The sequence below is a fragment of the Ciconia boyciana genome, chromosome 14 (assembly GCF_034638445.1).
Source record: "Ciconia boyciana chromosome 14, ASM3463844v1, whole genome shotgun sequence".
NCBI classification, from domain to species: Eukaryota; Metazoa; Chordata; class Aves; order Ciconiiformes; family Ciconiidae; genus Ciconia; species Ciconia boyciana.
The window spans coordinates 17,821,835-17,839,159 of NC_132947.1; the positions used below are offsets into that span (position 1 = coordinate 17,821,835).

Genomic DNA, 17,325 nt, shown 5'->3' on the forward strand with positions numbered 1-17,325 from the left:
GGAATCAGAGCTGATAAATTCTGATGACTTAGAAAGTGCAGCAGTTTAAAAGAGAAAAGTAAAATAAAAGAGGGGAAAACAAATGTCTAGTTTGACTTTGTGCTTTGTTTGAAGTATTGTGTACTGATTAGCCAGCTATTCTCTCATCCGAGTAAAATAAAGGAGGCTGATTACTTCTGTTGGGTTTTTGTTTGCAGGATTTCTTAGGTAAATCGGATCCATTTTTGGAGCTTTACAAGCAAAGTGATGCTGGAATGTGGCAGCTGGTGTACAGATCAGAGGTAGTATTTCTATGCTGATGTTTTTCTTGAGTTGATCAGACAGCTTCTACTGAAAGTGGGAGTCCCACTCCTGGTCATGCTTTGCACCAGTTCTGTGATGAAAGTTGTCTTGTATCCTAAAAAAGGGATTCTGCTCACTGACCTGGCAGAAAATTGTTTATTTGCTGCCAGGTGACTGGATTAAGCTGGCTCTGTGAAGAGTCCAGCCATGCATGAAGTGAGAAGAGTGGCAGGACTCTCCTCCCTTTCAGTGGTGATGAGCTGTTAGGTTAGCTTGGCTCTAAAATTCAACTTTACCCTGAACTTCAAGCTTTTATTTCTTACAGAGCTTTTGCTTGGCCATCCATGCATGTCAGGGTTGAACTGACTGAGGCTGTTCTTAGATAGCTGTGCAGAACCCTCATGTTATGTTTCTTAGTGACTTGCACACCACATCCCTCACATGACATTATGCTGTATTTTTTTTAAGGTGATTAAGAACAACTTAAATCCATGCTGGAGGAAGTTCAGTGTTCCCTTGCAGACATTCTGTGGTGGAGATTTTAATAAACCTATCAAGGTACAGCCTTCAGAAATTCTCTTTGTTTGTTGAAAGTAATCCAATCTCTGTTGATGTTAACTATGAGTTATCAGGTTGTCTAGTCATACTTAAAATTTTTAGATTGACTTTCTAGAATAGTAGTGTGGCAGATAAGTTATTATATGTCTATTAAGTATGAAGTCTGTATTAAAACATAATGAGTTGTCAAATTGAGAAGTCAGGAAATGCAGAAGTGACATACTTTCTAATGATTAGTCATAAGAAGAATTGTAACTGATTTCTTTCACAATTCTGGCCAGGGTTTCAGGTTGGGTTTTGGGGCGGGGGGGGGGAGGGGGTCCTGTTGGTTGGTTGTTTGGTTCTTGGGGTGGTTTTGTTGTTGTTTTCTGAGTTTGGTGGTTTTTGTGTGTTGTTTTTGTTTGGTTTTTTTTTTTAATTGTGACTTTCTAGCACTGTTTCTAGTTAACTGAGAAGCTCACGTATGTCAGACAAGCTTTAGTGCCTTAGGATACTGACATAGAGAGGACCTTAATGCATCTGTCAGATTCATCCATTCATGAGACTGGCAGGCTTGTCCCAACTCTTTTTCAATCTGTTCCAACTAGAAATTTGGTTTTGAGTCAGAACTGCAATTCCTTGTGGTCTTGTATATGATGACTCATTCTCTCTGGTCTTGGTTTATGGAGGTGGTAGCAGAACAATTACATCTTTTAATAAGTTTCTACAAAAGGAAATCTGATAGCAAATTAATTTGTTAATTTCTGTTCTAAGCAATGCATTGATAATGTAAAGGCATTTAAATCCATAGATAGTTCTATGTGAGTATAGTCTCTCTCTGCTTATCCAACTCCTAAACCCTTTCCATTTGCAGAATTTTCTGCCCTCATCCTGTCTGTGAAGAAATCTCATGCTGGAAGTTTGATCTGAAAGGTTTAGCAAAAAGCATGCATGCTGATGTTTTTATCTGTGCAGCATGGCAGTCCAAAGAATTCCTGAGATTCTTAACCTGGAAATAGATGTTCAGGTGTGCTGGGCTTGTTGATATGTGGCAATGTTCTGAGTGGTGTTCATGAGCTTTTATTGTTGGGGAATCAACAGTCTTAGGTCAGAAAGAAGTCCTCTTGGTCCAAAAGTGAGCAGCAAATGTGGAAAGGAGATGGCAAGGAGATGCATATTATCATTTGTCAAAACTGGCATGAGATGGCGTGCTTTACGCATTCTATTACATGAGACTGTATTTGCTATAGTCCAAAAAGATTTGTGTGGTTGGTTTGGGGTTTTTTTTGGGGTGGGGAGGGTGTGGGGGGGTGGAGGTGGTGTTTGTTTTCTGTTTGTTTGGTTTCTTTTGTTTTTTTGTTTTGTCTGGGGGGGGGTTGTTTGTTTTCCAGAAGCTGTCTGTGCTTTGGAATTCACTTTGGAATGATGTGGTGTTTAAAAAGGATAGATTTTTGCTACTAGTTCGTTTTTCAGCCAAAATTCTCAATGGATCTGCAAACAATCTATTAAGTTTTACAATGCAGCTGTGAAAAAGGATTATACTGTTCTTGTACTTAACAGGTTAGGGAAGTCAGTCAGAAAGGGGAATCCAGGCTGACAGGCAGGAGTTTCACTGGCAGCACTAAAGAATATAATATTGCACTGGCGTTTCATTTTTCATCTGGTATTTGCTGCTCTGAACCTCTTGTTTGAGGCTTCCAAAAATTTATGTAGGAACAATTATGCGTGAAATAACAGCAGTCAATGAAGGGAGAACTCCTTGTACTTCAGCACAGTGGAAACAGCCATTTTGATGTGTCCCCTAAACATCAGCTTTGCCAGCTATGTATGAGGATTATGTACCGAATATGTGTGTGAACATAAATTTTTTGATCAAATTAATGACACTACTTAATATTTTGGTAATTCTTTCTTCATTGTGATGCAGACTGATGTTCTCCTTGTTCTGTGTTAAGAACAGCTCAGATTTGTGACACAGCCTAATCTTCTTGACAGTTTTGTTAAAAATAGGGGCAAATGAAAGTAGCGTCTCTTCCCCATAGTTATTTAAATAGAAGTAGCAAATGTGAAATTTGTGGGTGTTAGTATTGGGACTAAAACTGCCAGTGCACATGTTTGATGGCATATACATAAAGGCAAATCCATTTTCTGTGAATTTTGAAAGTTCCTCCTGTAGATGAAAGGGGCATTTTACCTGCTGACTGTATTCCAAGGCCCATAATGAATATGGGATAGTTCATTTGTGAAGAAACAATTTGTCAGTAAATAACTGTATACAGTGTCCTGCAGTATCGCTAGCAGGATTTTGTTTGCAGCAGCACCATGCTTTGGACTGCATACAGTGAATCTTGGCCAGTTTTAGAAAACCCTTGCAAAAAGAGGTTTGTTTTAAGCCTAAATACAATTTTATTGGCATGGCTGAGAGGGGGAGCGGGAGCAAGCAGGAGGGGAGAGGAGGTGCGTGGAGGCGGCAGCTGCTGAATTCTCTGCAGCTCTCCAAGTGCATTGGTGCGAAGGAGACCCTGCACTGGGAGTCCGCACCCTGGCTTCTGCATGAGAGCCTCCTTCATTGGCCTCCCTGGCATAATCCAGTTGCTTTTGGGTGATGTTTAAACATCAGAATTGTTGAGAGAGGTGGAGTGGAGTTTGGGCAGGAGGGTGGGAGTTGCTTCATGGTGGAGCGTGCAGAAGAGAGGAGTGGAGAAGTGGTGGGTTGGGAAGGATAAAGGGGGAGAAGAAGGGGCACAATCTCTAAGGTGATCTTGTTTATCCATTAGGAGACTGAAGAATGACATGGTGCTTCCCATTTAGGTGCCTAGATCAGGCCATAATTTACCGGGCTTTTTGTACAGGTTTCCCACTCATACCAGTGGCAGATCCCTAGCAGATCAAAGTAGTTCTAAAAGAACCCTGTCTCAAATTCAGATATCTGAATTTGAAATTTGAAATTCAGCCACTGAATTTGACATCCTGATCGAGGTGTTACCCATGGGTTCCTCTTGTTCTTCGTCCTGAGGAGAAAGCTGTCACTGTGGTTTATCCTGGAGTAACATCAGTTTCTTGATTACTAGAGGCAGATCTCGGAAAGAGAGAGCTTTTGAATCCTGTGTAGCATGTGAACTTCAACGGGGGAGGAAGCAGCTGTTCACGAACTGTTTCTTGATTGACTGCTTCTGGAATTACTTGTGTTCTGCAGTCATGTGTATTGTGCATGTTATAAATGCTCCTCAGTTGATTTTGTGGGGAGCTCTTAACAATATACATCTTACTGTGTTTGCTCTAAGCCACAGTTATTAGCATATTATTATTTTTAAATGCATTGCTCTTTTTGCATTATTTAGTTCTGAAGCTTTCATACTGATTTAAACATGACTGGTTATTAATTTAATAATTAATAATTAATTAGTAAGTAATTATAATTTGATTGGTATAAGATGCAGAAAAAGGCAGACTTAGTGTTCTGTGGAAATTGCAATTTCTTTGTAAATTGATGCTATTGCTGGGCAGAAGAAAAGAGTATATTCAGAAAGTGCTTAGATAACAAACTTTTAATTGCTTCTTCCCATTACCCCAGTTGCATATCTTGTCCTGAATGATCTTGCATTTATACATCTGGGCTGTGAAATGTTAGGGGGTTTTGTGGGTTTTTTTGTGGTGTGTTTTTTTTTTTTAATCTCTTGTGTTTAAACTGGAGAAAGCTTTTAATTAAAACTTTCACTGTGTGTAGTTAAATGGGTGAGCAATTGAACATCTTCCTTTTTCTGAGGTTCACTCTGGGTGTCTCTCTTACTATCAGGTTTCAGTTAGTGATATGAATGACACCACCAGTTCAGATGTGATAGGGGAGTTCACTAGCATCGCTGCAAAGCTGTTGGAAACAGGAGTTCATGTGGTGAGCAGCTGCTCTTCTCCCTAATGCAGTACGCTTGCCCATTGCTTGCGCTCTCTTCCCTTTCAGGTACAGTGTGCAGATCATGACAGCGATGGGTCGCATGACTTGATAGGCACTTTTGAAACTAACCTGACTCAACTGCAGAAAGCAGGTGACGGCTCTCCGGTGAGCTTTCTCAATCCCCACTAACTTAGTCCATAATTCAGTCTTTCACAAACCCTTTTTAATATTGACCTCAGAGATATATTTTTAGTTGTTGCCTCCAAAAGAGAATTTTTCTGTCTGTATCTTTGTATTACTAAGCCAGCATGTGGGAAGAATAAAACCTGGTGTGGGAATTATATTGCTGTGTTTTCCTTGGGTACTGTTACCATTCCTATTCCTAAGCCAACATCTGGGAAGAATAAAACCTAGTGTGGGAATTAAATTGCTCTGTTTTCCTTGGGTACTGTTACCATTCCTATTCCTAAAGACATCCTTGAGCCCATTGTCTGCTGGCTGCCAGCCACTTTTCCCAGCAGTTCAGCTTGCCTTTGCCTCTGCTGAGTCAAGTGGAAATAAAAGGGTTTGTTCATGCTTTAACAGACAAGTGCAGAGGTAGGGCTCGTCTCAGATAACATTTGTGCTTGAGCTGGTCACCCTCACGAGCATTCTGGTCGCCTTTCTAGCTAACGGAGAGAAGCAGTGCTTCCAAGGGGCACTCTTCTTGCCTTGTCTTGGGCATCCAGTTTAGAATAAGTTGAATCATTTGCTGGTGGTGCTGGTTTCTCTCTGTTGTCTGCAGTGAAAACCTGAACTGTCATTCTCATAGAGGTGTCTCGTCTGAATGCAGACAGATGAATCCGCACGGAGGACACAGCCTAGGACTGCTTCCAGTTGCCAGCCAACTTGATTTCTGTGGTTGTAATCCTAAAGCTGGTGGAAGATTCTTGCCTTTTTCCCTAGCCCATGTGAAATGAGAACTAATGCGAGTGAAGCAAAACAGTGAAACACTGTCATTGGGAACCTGCGACCTAGGCTTCTATGGCCTCCCCCACCCTGAGATTTTGCCTCCTTGTTTTCTGTTTGAGTGCATTCCCTTCCCTTCACCGAAAAAGAACCTGATTATGTTAAGAGAAACGCATGTATTTGTGATCGACTTTTTTTCCCTCTGATACAATGACACCGTTCCATGATTGTATACAGAATAACAGTTATGTTGATGAGGATAGAGACTTTTCTGAGGTCTTTCCTTTTTTTCCATTACTGTTTTGCTTAGTGCTGGTAGCAAATGCATCCCATTTAGCTTGCCAGATAGCAGCCAAAGTAGCTGAAAACCTTTTTAAAATTAAGTTTCAGAATTCTGCCAGATATTTGGGTAACTCTGAAATTGTGTGATGCCTGACACCATTCTGTTTCAATAATTTGCCCTGCTGTAAATGCAGATATTTTGGAACTTGCTTCTTGCATGCTTGCTTTCTGTAGGTGGAATTTGAATGCATTCATCCTAAGAAAAAACAAAAGAAAAAGAGCTACAAAAACTCAGGCATTATTAGGATAAAATCCTGCAAGGTAGGAAGATTTTTGTTGGTTTTTGGCTTTTTTATTTTCTGATTGTAATTAAATCTGTTCTTATGGGGAGGAGGTGTAACATTGTCTGTCTGTTCCTCTAGATTGAGACAGAATATTCGTTTCTGGACTACGTCATGGGAGGCTGCCAGATTAATTTTACAGTGAGTTGTTTCCTCACTGCACATCTTTGTAGAGGACAGGACAAGAGCAATGAAGTTGTGATTAGTACTTTTCTTTGCAGTGTGAATGGCTGCAAACGCCATGTGAAATTTCAGTGATGAAGACTGCAAAAAAAACAAATTATATTTTTACTTTTTGTGATCAAGTAGCAACTTTAATGGAACTAGGTTTTCTTAAACTTCTTTTGAGAAATTGGTTCAGTCTATCAGTGGACAGGATTCCTACTTCTTAAACATGCATGTACCCCAGTGAGAAAAGTTACACAGGCTCATTTGGCTGTCCCTGTATAGGGCTGCCTGTGTGCCTGGGAGGAGGTGAGCTGTATGGGCCTGGTCTAACCCTCTGTTTCTGGGTATGGTTAGTTCTTATTTGCTTATGGTGATGCATCAGTAACTTCTGTCATCATCTTGACTGATCAGGTGGGTGTAGATTTCACTGGCTCCAACGGCGATCCCAGGTCACCAGATTCTCTTCACTACATCAGCCCAGATGGGATAAATGAGTACCTGATTGCCATCTGGAGTGTGGGAAGCGTAGTCCAGGATTATGACACGTATGTAATGATCTTAACTGATCTAGCCACCGCATCAAAAATGTGTGTCAGCGGGTGTCAGTGATCAAGGCTGATAGCTTGTTCCAGAGCTGTAGTGTTTGAATGACTGAGGTGCTACCTTTCCTTGGGAGATCCCTTCAGGAGCTGATACTGCTTCCTCCTGCTTCTGTCACTGCCAGGGAGGGCAGTGGCAGCCCTTCGTAATTTGGCATATTTGCTTGATTTGTCCTTCCAGGTCTGCCCTTTTATGGTCCTGGGCTACTCTGTAATGCTGCTTTAACTGGTTACTAATCCCTTGTTGCTGATGGTGCATTTCAAACATGAATGCCTTGTTTGATTCAATGAAAACATGTTTGTCAGCTCTGTCCTTTAGCCAGGCTGTGGTTGGGTTGGCTTTTCTCTTGCTACTTCGAAATCTGAGAGTCCTGTGGGGTGCTGCACTGAAATAAATTCTGAAACTATCAAGCCTAAGCCTGCAACCCTTGGGTAACTGGTGGCTGGCCATGGGGAGCTAGATGGTGTACCCATTCCTTGTGGCAGGAATTGAACCTTGGTCTCCAGCTGCTTTCAGGGAATGAAACAGAATAGTGAGTTACTAAAGAATTGCTCGTTCTCACTTCTTGTTATTGCCCTTTCTCTCCAGGGACAAGCTGTTTCCTGCATTTGGGTTTGGAGCTCAGGTTCCTCCTAGCTGGCAGGTAGGGCCTTCACAACACTGGGCAGTCGCTCTGTCCATGTCTGCATTCCCTTACTGTTTGTAATGTCCTCTTTCCTAGGTATCTCATGAGTTTGCTTTGAACTTCAACCCCAGCAACCCTTATTGTCAAGGTGAGGACACCTCTTCATTAATATTTCAGTGAGAGGGACAGATGTTTGAAGTGTTGTATTTCTTTCATAACTGGTGAAAAACAAATGCAGCACCAAGACATGCAGCAAACTAGGTTTACTCTCACCTGGATGCTGACAACAGTGAGTGTGTGTGGATGCAGACTTCTGTGCGGTCTACGTAAGCTCCAGTGAAGTAGTCTAGATTTAATTTGATTGTTAGTCTGTGCTGAAGTTTTTGTTGCTGCAACTTGGTTACTTCTGGTATGTTACAGGTGGCAGTGGATTCAGATCAGCAACGTGCCTGTGCTAGTCATGCTTCCAGAGCGACCATCTGCTAGGGCTTTTAGAGACCGTGGTTATTTCATCAGCAATGCGTATATGTTTGAATGTTTTCTTTTAAAGGGTTGTCTTAAAAGCTTATTTTCTTTATAGCCATCTTCTTTAGTGAAGGTTGTTTCAGCTGTTTTTAATGGCTGCTCTCTAAGCTGGATTATGACCTTTTAGGACTAAGAACTCTGTCAGCATGCAGTGACACAGAATTGTTCTTGAACAAGCATTTTTAACTCAGGTCAGTTTTTCTCTCTGGTCTAAGGCCAACAAAAAATGGAATCTGAGATTCAGTGTTAAAATCCAAGCATTTCCTCGGTCAGTTCAGCATTGTCTGCCTCATAGGGATCTGTGTCTTTACCCTTTAAGGGTCCCTGTGCAGTAGTTTTGAGAGTTACTGCACTAAAACCTGCATGGTGGACAATGCAAGCAGCAGTGGCAAATGAAGCTACATTGATACAAGCCAGGAGCAGGCCAATTTAGATGGATCCACAGAAGAATATGCACCATTTAAAATCAGACTTTTTAAAAAATTTTGTTTAGTTAACCTGAGAAAAGCTTCTTGCATAGCAAAAACCTTAGGGATTGCTATTTCTGTTACGGAAATGTTTGAATCCTGAATCAGGGATCACTGTCTAACTTTCACGCAAGGAAAATAAAAAGTTACTCTTCCAGAGAGCTTCTGACCTTGTTGTCTAATTAGTCTATAAGCAATTAAACAAGACAAATTGGATGACAAGGTAGAAAGAACAAAGTAAACGTAGTCATCAGTGTGCCTTCACTGGATTATTTTTCCTGCAACTTCCATGAGCTTTGTGATGTTAGAGGCACAAAGAGTAATGTGAAGAATGTACAATGGGGGAGAAACCTGCAAATCCTATCTCCGCAGATGTCCACTGGTTTCAGCCCTGTGCTTTGTATGTTTGCTGTTATTGTGCTGCTTATTTGTCCTTTAGGAGTTCACAGCTGTGTAAGAATTATTATACTTTTGCTGTATGATTTAGTAATGCTTATAAAATAATTACTGGAGAAGTTGTGAGGCTCTTGTGGCAGCTTACTTTCCTTGTGTTACAGGTATCCAAGGAATAGTGGATGCCTACCGCCAGATCCTTCCTCAGATCCGACTCTATGGGCCAACCAATTTCTCTCCTATTATAAACCACGTGGCAAGGTTTGCAGCGCACTCGGCACAACAAGGAACTGCTTCAGTGAGTACATGTCCTTTCCTGTGGATCTGCGTTGGGTTGATACTTATGTTTTCCATGTTCATGATGGGATAGAATGGAATGGTACAGTGATGTTGTCTTCCTTCCTTAGGATCCCAAATTTGGTCCTCTCCTACGAGCCTACAGAGAGGCTGTTGGTACTCTCTTGGTACATACTGATATGAACCTGTACTTGGTAGACATTGACATTAGTTTCCATTGCTCAGGTGATACTTATTTCTCCTTTTCACAGTCTGCTGGTGTTGTACTTACTGTTGAAGTATACAGGGGTGCTGTGTTGGCTTTTAGACCAGTTGGACTCTGTCAGCAGTTGGCTCGCTCTAACCTCTCTTGCCGAGCTCCATCACCTGTGGGGAATGCATACAGTATAGAAGGGCCCTATATATTTTATTCCAAACAATTTTGCTCTCAAGAATGTACACAAAGACTGCCTCCAAGAAAAACGTCAGAGGGCATGACTATCTGTCCCGCCATGGTGGCATGCAGAATCAGGATATCTAGAGGGCCAGATTAACAAAGGAGTCTGAGAACTGTTAAATCAGTATGCTAATTGCATTGCAGAGCATCTGTGCTGCTCTATAGCTGTGTTGCATATCTCATTTGTGTGCTTGCACAGCCACGACTGCTGTTAAAATTCAGCTCCATGTCTTTAAACTTCATTCCTATTGCTTAAGGATGAAGGGCTCGTATTTCCTGATAGATTTAACTGATTCCATTTTGACAAACCAATCAGAAGGAATTTTGATGTACACTCTGACACTTGCTTTATGGTCTAGCTGTGTCAGTATTTTCGGTGCTACTTATGTTTGTGTGTACATTGAATACATTTCCCACGCTTTGAGGTGCTTGGTTTAGGGAGATCCATTTCTTACATTTCTGAGGGTATTTTTTAGCCTTCCCAACACTTGGGGGAATCTTCTTATTTCTCTGTATGTGTTAAATATCTCTACTTTTTCTTACAGATGAAAAACTAATTATTTAAATAAAGAATCTGTCAGTAATGGGGTACAACCATAGTAACACTTATGTTAACTGGATTTTGGAATTGGAAATTCAGTTTTCATTGTGTGTGTCTCATTTCTTTTTTCATTTTAAGTCCATAGATAGCTGCTATAAAACGGTGGTTGCTCATTTCAGAACCAGGTACTAAACCTTAGCCTCTGGAAAATGAAGGAAATTTTACACACTTTACCATGCTAAATGTGTTGGTTTGAGGTATTTTTTTCTTTCTAGAAAAGCTCCTGTATTCTTCCCCTCTTGTTATCTCTGGAATATCTTTGTGTCGTGACATTTGTCACTGCTGTATTTTGAGATTTCTAATACTTATAATTTAAGTTATTGGTAAATAAAAAATTAGGCTTTTTGAGTTACTCTCCAGGGGTATTAAATATTAAACTTTAGCCTTTTTGAGATGTCAGTGAGTAAAGCAGCACCCATCAGTGAATTTTGTATGGAGCTTTGTTGTTTCAGTAGTACTTTGCTCATCTCTAGTACTTTCTGCCAGTTGGTGTAATTGTTCTTTATAAATTGAATTTAAGCCTCTATCTTTTTTCTAGTACAGAGGAAATCTGAAGTGCACAATGAAAGGTGTTAGGCATATGGAAAAAATGGGAATAAACATAAGTTTCTTTAATGTTCTGGTTTTGTCTTATCCACAGCACCATGTGATTTCTTTCTTAGAGTATGAAATTGCTCCACTTGCCTTCAGTTATGTGAGCTTTGGTGTTGAACTCCCTAACTGGGTGCTTTCTAATGTTTTTCAGCAATATTTTATCTTGCTGATCATCACAGATGGAGAGATCACTGATCTGGACCAAACTAGGCAAGCAATTGTTAATGCCTCTAAGCTGCCGATGTCCATCATTATTGTTGGAGTTGGTGAAGCTGATTTCAAAGCAATGGAGTTCCTTGACGGAGACAATGGTGTCCTGAAGTCCCTGACAGGAGAGACAGCTGCACGAGACATTGTCCAGTTTGTGCCTTTCCGCCAGTTAAAAAATGTAAGTTGTCTTCAACTTCAGAAGAGTCCTGGTGCTAATATATATGCAGTTATTACATCTAAAAAATGAGCATGGATCTAGACAAGGCAGCAAGCTGCATGCTCAAAGTGCTGTCCAAGCTGCTTGTTCCCAGTGAGAGTAGAGATGTTTGCCTCTGTGTTCAAAACTGTGTGCCTTGTCGCAGCTCTTTTGCAGCTTTTCTTAAAGGGCTCTCATTGTATCATTGATTTAGTGTGCTGTCTCTTGGCTATTGCAGAGTTAAAGGAGTAAAGGAGATGTTTTCTCTCCTGGGATGCAAACATCAGGCAAGGAACTGAGATCATATTGCCAGTCTCTGATGTTGGGTCCCATGAATGATTTAAGATGAGATAAGTCTTCCTTGCTGTTGAAAGCAGTCCTGTCATTCCCCAGCTCCTCCCTACTTCCACCGTTGGCGCTAGCATTCATGCACATTGCACAGTGAATTGGGTTGAAGAGTGGAGTAAAATGAAAACCCCAAATAAGAGAGGTTGCTAGTGGCTGGGGCAGTTTCTTACTCAGATCAGGGCCATATAAAGGCTGTGTGAGCCTGGGCTTGAGCTGGGAGCAGTGCAGGGGTGGGAACAAGTGATTTTCATCAGCAGTGCTTACTGAGACTGACTGGAAGTGCTCCTAAAACTGCAGCAAGGAACTCTTGAAACAGGGAGTAAGATGTGGCAGGTGGGGGGCTACACTCTGAATCTGTAAGAGAGTTTGTCACTGGGCCGATAAATTGTTTCTCTGCAGTATTTCTGATTTATTCTCCCTGTTCTCCTTGCAGGCTCCCTGGGAAGCTCTTTCCCAGATGGTTCTGGCTGAAGTGCCTAAGCAGCTGGTGTCGTACTATAAATGGCAGGGATGGCCACCTGTGAAATCACTGGAAATAAAGATGATGTAGATTGCAGCCTGACCCTGGCCACCTCTATCACTGGGGTGAAGAGAGTTGTCTGCACCCACACTCTCCCTTGCACACTGTGGGTGCTCAGTGCCTTGAGATTTTACCATTCACACTAATTCTTTTACCTGCTTGTGCTCTGTATCTTTGATCTTTCCTGTTCCTAATTGGATGAAATGTAAATACAGTAAAAACACAACTGCTGGCAGTTTTTGTCAGAGAAAAATAGACCTTGTTGGTTTTCCACCTTGCAACAGTGACACATCATACCATGCATCATTGCTTGACACGGCCCATCCACTGCTTGGTATCAGTGTGGGCATGTGCACTGAGCTGCTCACACCGCACTGCTTCAGTGCTGAGTTTGGTAGGAGAAATATTGCAGTTGTGTTTACTCTAATGATACTTATCATGTGTTCCTTGATAGGTTTGGTTTTTTTTTTTCCTTCTGTCAAGCTGCCTTGGGAATGGGGACCCTTCTCTACTGGTTGGTACCAAAGTCTGTTGGTTGGATGCCTGAGGTAGTTCCTGTTGTGCCTTCATAAAGTGCCAGTATATTTTTATATGTAGAGGTTTATTTTTAAATTTCAGTGACTGTACTTCACAATCTTCTTTTTGATCACATTTTTCTATTAGCAAAAATTGCTTCTGTGATGGCCTCTTGCTTGGAGCCATTGGTGCAATTTAAGAACACTGCACTTTGCTTATTTGTGGGGGGATTAATGAGGATTAATCATCAATTAACTGGGGGGTGGCGTGGGATTAATGAGTCACATTAATGTGACTTTCAAAATCCAGCAACTGGAAACACTGAAATAAAGATCCTGTGAGTGATTTCTTTGTGTCACAGAAGTTACAAAATGAAGAAGTAACTATCTGTGGAACTCCAGAGAGGTGCTTCCGTGTCCTCAGAAGTGTGAAGAGTGTGTTATGTGGTCTGGGGACTTATAGAACAGGCACATGATAGCAAAGCACAATTGTTTTGAGAGATGGGAGTTGATAGTTCATTTCAAAATAGAGATAAAGGAACTTGGGCTTGTCATTGCACTACAAGTGGTCATCGCTTTCAGTTTCATAAATAAATAATCTACTTTGACCTAGATAACATGTCTGGACTTTTACTTCCTTTCTGGGCTTTTCCTTTTGTTTTCCAGCAGTGTGGATGTTTTGGTTTATGCAAGGTCTTTGCTACAATACTAGCCTGGTGATGATTCAGCATCTGAGTTGAGTAGCCTAGGTTGAGTGTGATTAGCTGCAAAAGCGGAGCAAGTTGTCCATCATCATTAGATATGTTAGACTGCTGAATGTATATCCTGCAGCCCTGTCCTGCAGTAAGATGAGCTGTTTCTTTACTGTGAAATTACGAAAGAACTTGTCTGTTCTACCAGGTAAACCAGGAAATGGTGAGAATACATTGGAATACTGCTCTGGTGATTCAGGCTATGACACTGGTAGGTTACAAACCTGTGTGAAAACAGAACCTGGGTTTGAATCTACATCCTCAACTAGACTAGTTGTTCTGGAGGGTATCTGCCACAAACTAGTACATAGCTTGTGTTTGAAGGGCTGTGGGTTTAGGACCACTGCTGAGCAAAGATGAATTTGTGCTAGTTTTTTATTCAAACCTAGTTTTGACCACAAAGTGTTCTCCCAGGTTCCACAGGCAGCAGCCAGCTTCCTCTACAGAAAGCTGGTCTGTCTCTCCTGAAATACTCCATCATCTAGCCTGCAGCACCCAATTTTCTTGCACTTATTTAGGTTCTTAAAGGAAACCAAGCAACCTCTCTTCTTGAGTAGCTGCCTAAACTAATGTGTTACAGGTGTGGAAGAGAGGGAGGAAAACTGGCAAGTCTTCTCTGAGAAACTGCACTGTGGTTGAGAGCATCCTTTACTCATGTTTTCAGCTGCTTATAACCTGTAGGCAGAGCTCTCCTTCCCTGTATTATGCATGCAAGCAAACCTAAGGCTGTTTTTTGTGTACGTGTGTGCGTTGTATCTTTTTTTTTTCTTTTTAATAAAGTGTTCTGTAAAGGATATTTACAGCAGTAGTTCTGAAGGCTCACTAATCCCTTGTTTGACCCAAGAAATACTGGTGGCAGTGTGTAGTGCTTGGCTTCAGTGAATGGTTTCTTTGGCAAGACTTCAGAAGCACATTGGGACTTTCCTTTGCTCCAGCCTTGAGGGGCAGAAGATGAGCTCTGAGACAGCAGAATGCGTAATGGGAAATCCATTTCACCTCTCCTTTTTAAACCTCTGCCAGTTCCCACTCAAAAGGAAGAGAGTGAATCCTCCGTCTCTCTGCACTGGCTATGAGGAGTGGAGTCACTGTCTGTTCTGCAGCTAGCTGAGGTTTCTCCAGGTGCTGGACTCGCTGATCCTTCCCTGTTTTGGGGAGGAAGAGGCCAAGATGTGGTAGAGGCAGGTCTGAGGAAGTTCTTCCCCCTGCGGGAGCAGAGGAGAATTTGGAGGACATGCTGTTTACCCACAGGTAAGTGGCTGAAATGTGAATGAGCAAGGGGACACAAGTCCCGTGGTTGTCACTTGAGAACAAGAGCTGCACGGGTGTGGGCCCCGGTGAAAAGTCATGGGAGTGTCAAGCTTGGAAGCTGCTGAACTGGGATGGCACAGTTTTGCCTGTTTTCTCTCATTCTTTACTCCCCCCAGGGCTCCTGGTTTTAGAAGCAGTGGAGATGGCTGCTGGGCATCTTTGGTGAGAGGCTGGGAGGTATGTCTCCTGCCTTGTGCCGCCCTGGGTGTAGCTGGAATGCAGATTTACGGCATGGTTGTCGCTTTAGGTATTGTCGCTTTAGGTAGATGAGAGCTCAGGTTTTGAGCTTGGGTTTTCTTCCTCAGGAGAATGTGCTGTTCTCTCCTGATGCTGGTGCGTGCTCTCCATCATCCTGGATCACACTCTCACTTTATCTCCATGGTAAGCACAGGGAACACCCCAGAAATCTCTTTACGCTGGCCTTGGCTGAGATTGAGCAAGCACCCATGTACTTGTGGTCCCCAAAGGTATTTCAGCGTCAGGGCTTTGTATAAATCAAAAGCTATTGCACGTGGGAGCTCATCAGGGAGGGTTCCTCTTGCTTCTAGGGCACCTGGCAATAAATACTGGTGACATTTCATGCCAGACTATGCCATGCTACCTGATAGAGCTCCCTCCTCTATGGAAGATAATGCTCCATCCCCCTTCTTTGCCCAGACAGCTTGTTGGGCTAAGGGCCCTATTTGGGGTCTAAAATGTTTGGTTCCCCCAGGGACTGTTTCACCAAAACTGAGGCACTGTCTTCAGATGAATGCAAGTGATGGGACCACTCCAGGTGTTTGAGGAAGCCACAGAAACTCCACTGGGACATGATGGCTTTTGATCAGCTTTTTAGCAAATACTGGGTCCACCCATCAGCGGCACACTTTGGTGGTCTGAATGTCTCATTAAACAGCCTAAAGTGCCCCCCTTCCCCCCTCCAGCCATGACTGGGTGTGGGGTCAGTGCACTGAGCTTTTTGTGCTGCCCTGAGCTGATCAGCTCCCTCACAAAAGTCGTGCCAGCCTGCTACGTTTTGTTGCTGCACTGTGAAGTGGCATCCTCCCCACCGTGGCTTGTTTCCACCGCCAAGGTGCTGCTTCCCTGGTGCTCCAGAAAGCTCTTGGCTAAGAGGGAGATAAAGGGAATAACTGCAGGGCTTGCTTCAAAGCAGCCTGGCGTTGCACAGGCATGATTGACTCCTTGGTGTTTGCAGAGCAGGATTAGCCACCCTGGCCTGTTGCAAGGAGCCCTGTATGGTGTGTGTGGATGCAGATGTTTGGTGCTGGGCACTGAATGAGAGAGCCAGATCCGCAGGAGGAAGAAATGCTTTCCAAATCCTGCTGAGCTCATGATAGTACAATCACTTTAATCTGGCCTAAATCTGTGCTCCAGAAGGGCTCCAGCATCTCTCGTTTACCAGTTCTTGTGCAGGTGAGATGAGCTGGATCAGGCCAAGCCGGTGAGTACAGCTGGCTCCTGGCATGATGTGCCCCAGGTCTCCCTCCTGCACCCTCCCTGCTGCGAGGGCCTGGTGCCAGCTCCTGCGTAGCAGCTGGAGCTACCTTGCCGTCTGTGGATTTCAATGCTTGTCTCTGTCCTGTAGAGAGCTGGCACCCGGGCTGCAGCCTCTGTCCCCAGGAAGTGCTCTGGTGTCCCACCTACACCAGCTTAGCTCCTCTGGTCCCTCGCGTTGCTCCTGTGCGGGGTAGGCGGGAGGTGAGCCAGGGGCTGCTGAGCAGATGCCGGTCCGAGCGCAGTTTCCTCGTGTCAGGGGAGCACAACCCTCCTAAGCAGAGGGCCATGAGCCGGCCCAGCCGGCTTCCCTTCCCCACCCTCCCTCTGTTTGCTTTGGAGGGTTTTAACCACAGAAGCCGTGATTTTGTCCTGGAGAAGCCGCGGGGCTGGGAGAGAGCTGAGCTGGGCTCCGGTACTTGCTGCAGCGCTCAGGCCGGCACCCTGTAGTCCCAGCTTTGGAAGCCCCTGTGCCCTGGGCATCAGGCCTGCCCTGAAGCGTGACGGCCTCCGCTGGGGGCTTTTCCTTTCTCCTTCCTTTCCCAGCCCTGGAAAGGGAGAGCGCCCACCGCTGGGCTCCCTGGCTCCAGCGTCAGTGCTGCCCCAGGGCCTGAGGGGACGGTGCCGTCGGGGTCTGGCCGCTGCAGGGCACAGGGCAGACGTCTGCGAAGAGCCTCCCTTGAGCGCCCCGTGGCCGAGTGCTCCTCTCTGCCCGGCCGGGCCGTGGCCCCGGGGGGCTCGGGCCGGTGACCCCGCAGGGGCCATCCCCCGGTGCTCCAGGGCTGAGGAAGACGGAGCAGCCGGGGCTGCCCCCCCCGCTCCCCCTTGTCTTTCCGCGGGGGCGCCGGGGCGGGGAGCGGGCGGCCGAACCGGCCGGGCGAGTCGGGGCTGAGTCACGCCGGGCGGAGCGGGGCCGAGCGGGGCAGCGCTGCCCGCCGCCGGCTCCATGGCGCTCAGCGTCGGCGTCCGGCGCCTCTCCCGGCTGCCGGGCCGC

At 44.2% G+C, this 17,325-nt stretch overlaps 2 protein-coding genes across 6 annotated transcripts in view; both read left to right on the forward strand.

Moving 5' to 3' along the window:
- Positions 1-14,299, forward strand: part of CPNE1 (copine 1) — a 44,303-nt gene extending 30,004 nt beyond the window's left edge. For all 5 annotated transcript variants that reach the window (XM_072879352.1, XM_072879355.1, XM_072879353.1 and 2 more), the window contains 11 exons: positions 198-281; positions 751-840; positions 4,778-4,876; positions 6,176-6,262; positions 6,364-6,423; positions 6,862-6,995; positions 7,639-7,693; positions 7,772-7,823; positions 9,225-9,358; positions 11,140-11,376; positions 12,176-14,299. In XM_072879352.1, coding sequence (XP_072735453.1) covers positions 198-281; positions 751-840; positions 4,778-4,876; positions 6,176-6,262; positions 6,364-6,423; positions 6,862-6,995; positions 7,639-7,693; positions 7,772-7,823; positions 9,225-9,358; positions 11,140-11,376; positions 12,176-12,292 — 1,149 coding nt within the window. In that variant the 3' untranslated portion in view covers positions 12,293-14,299. The remainder of the gene's footprint in view (positions 1-197; positions 282-750; positions 841-4,777; positions 4,877-6,175; positions 6,263-6,363; positions 6,424-6,861; positions 6,996-7,638; positions 7,694-7,771; positions 7,824-9,224; positions 9,359-11,139; positions 11,377-12,175) is intronic.
- Positions 13,732-17,325, forward strand: part of LOC140659667 (fer-1-like protein 4) — a 42,989-nt gene continuing 39,395 nt past the window's right edge. The window contains 2 exon segments of the mRNA XM_072879544.1: positions 13,732-13,740; positions 14,630-14,777. Of these exon segments, the coding sequence (XP_072735645.1) occupies positions 13,732-13,740; positions 14,630-14,777 (157 nt within the window).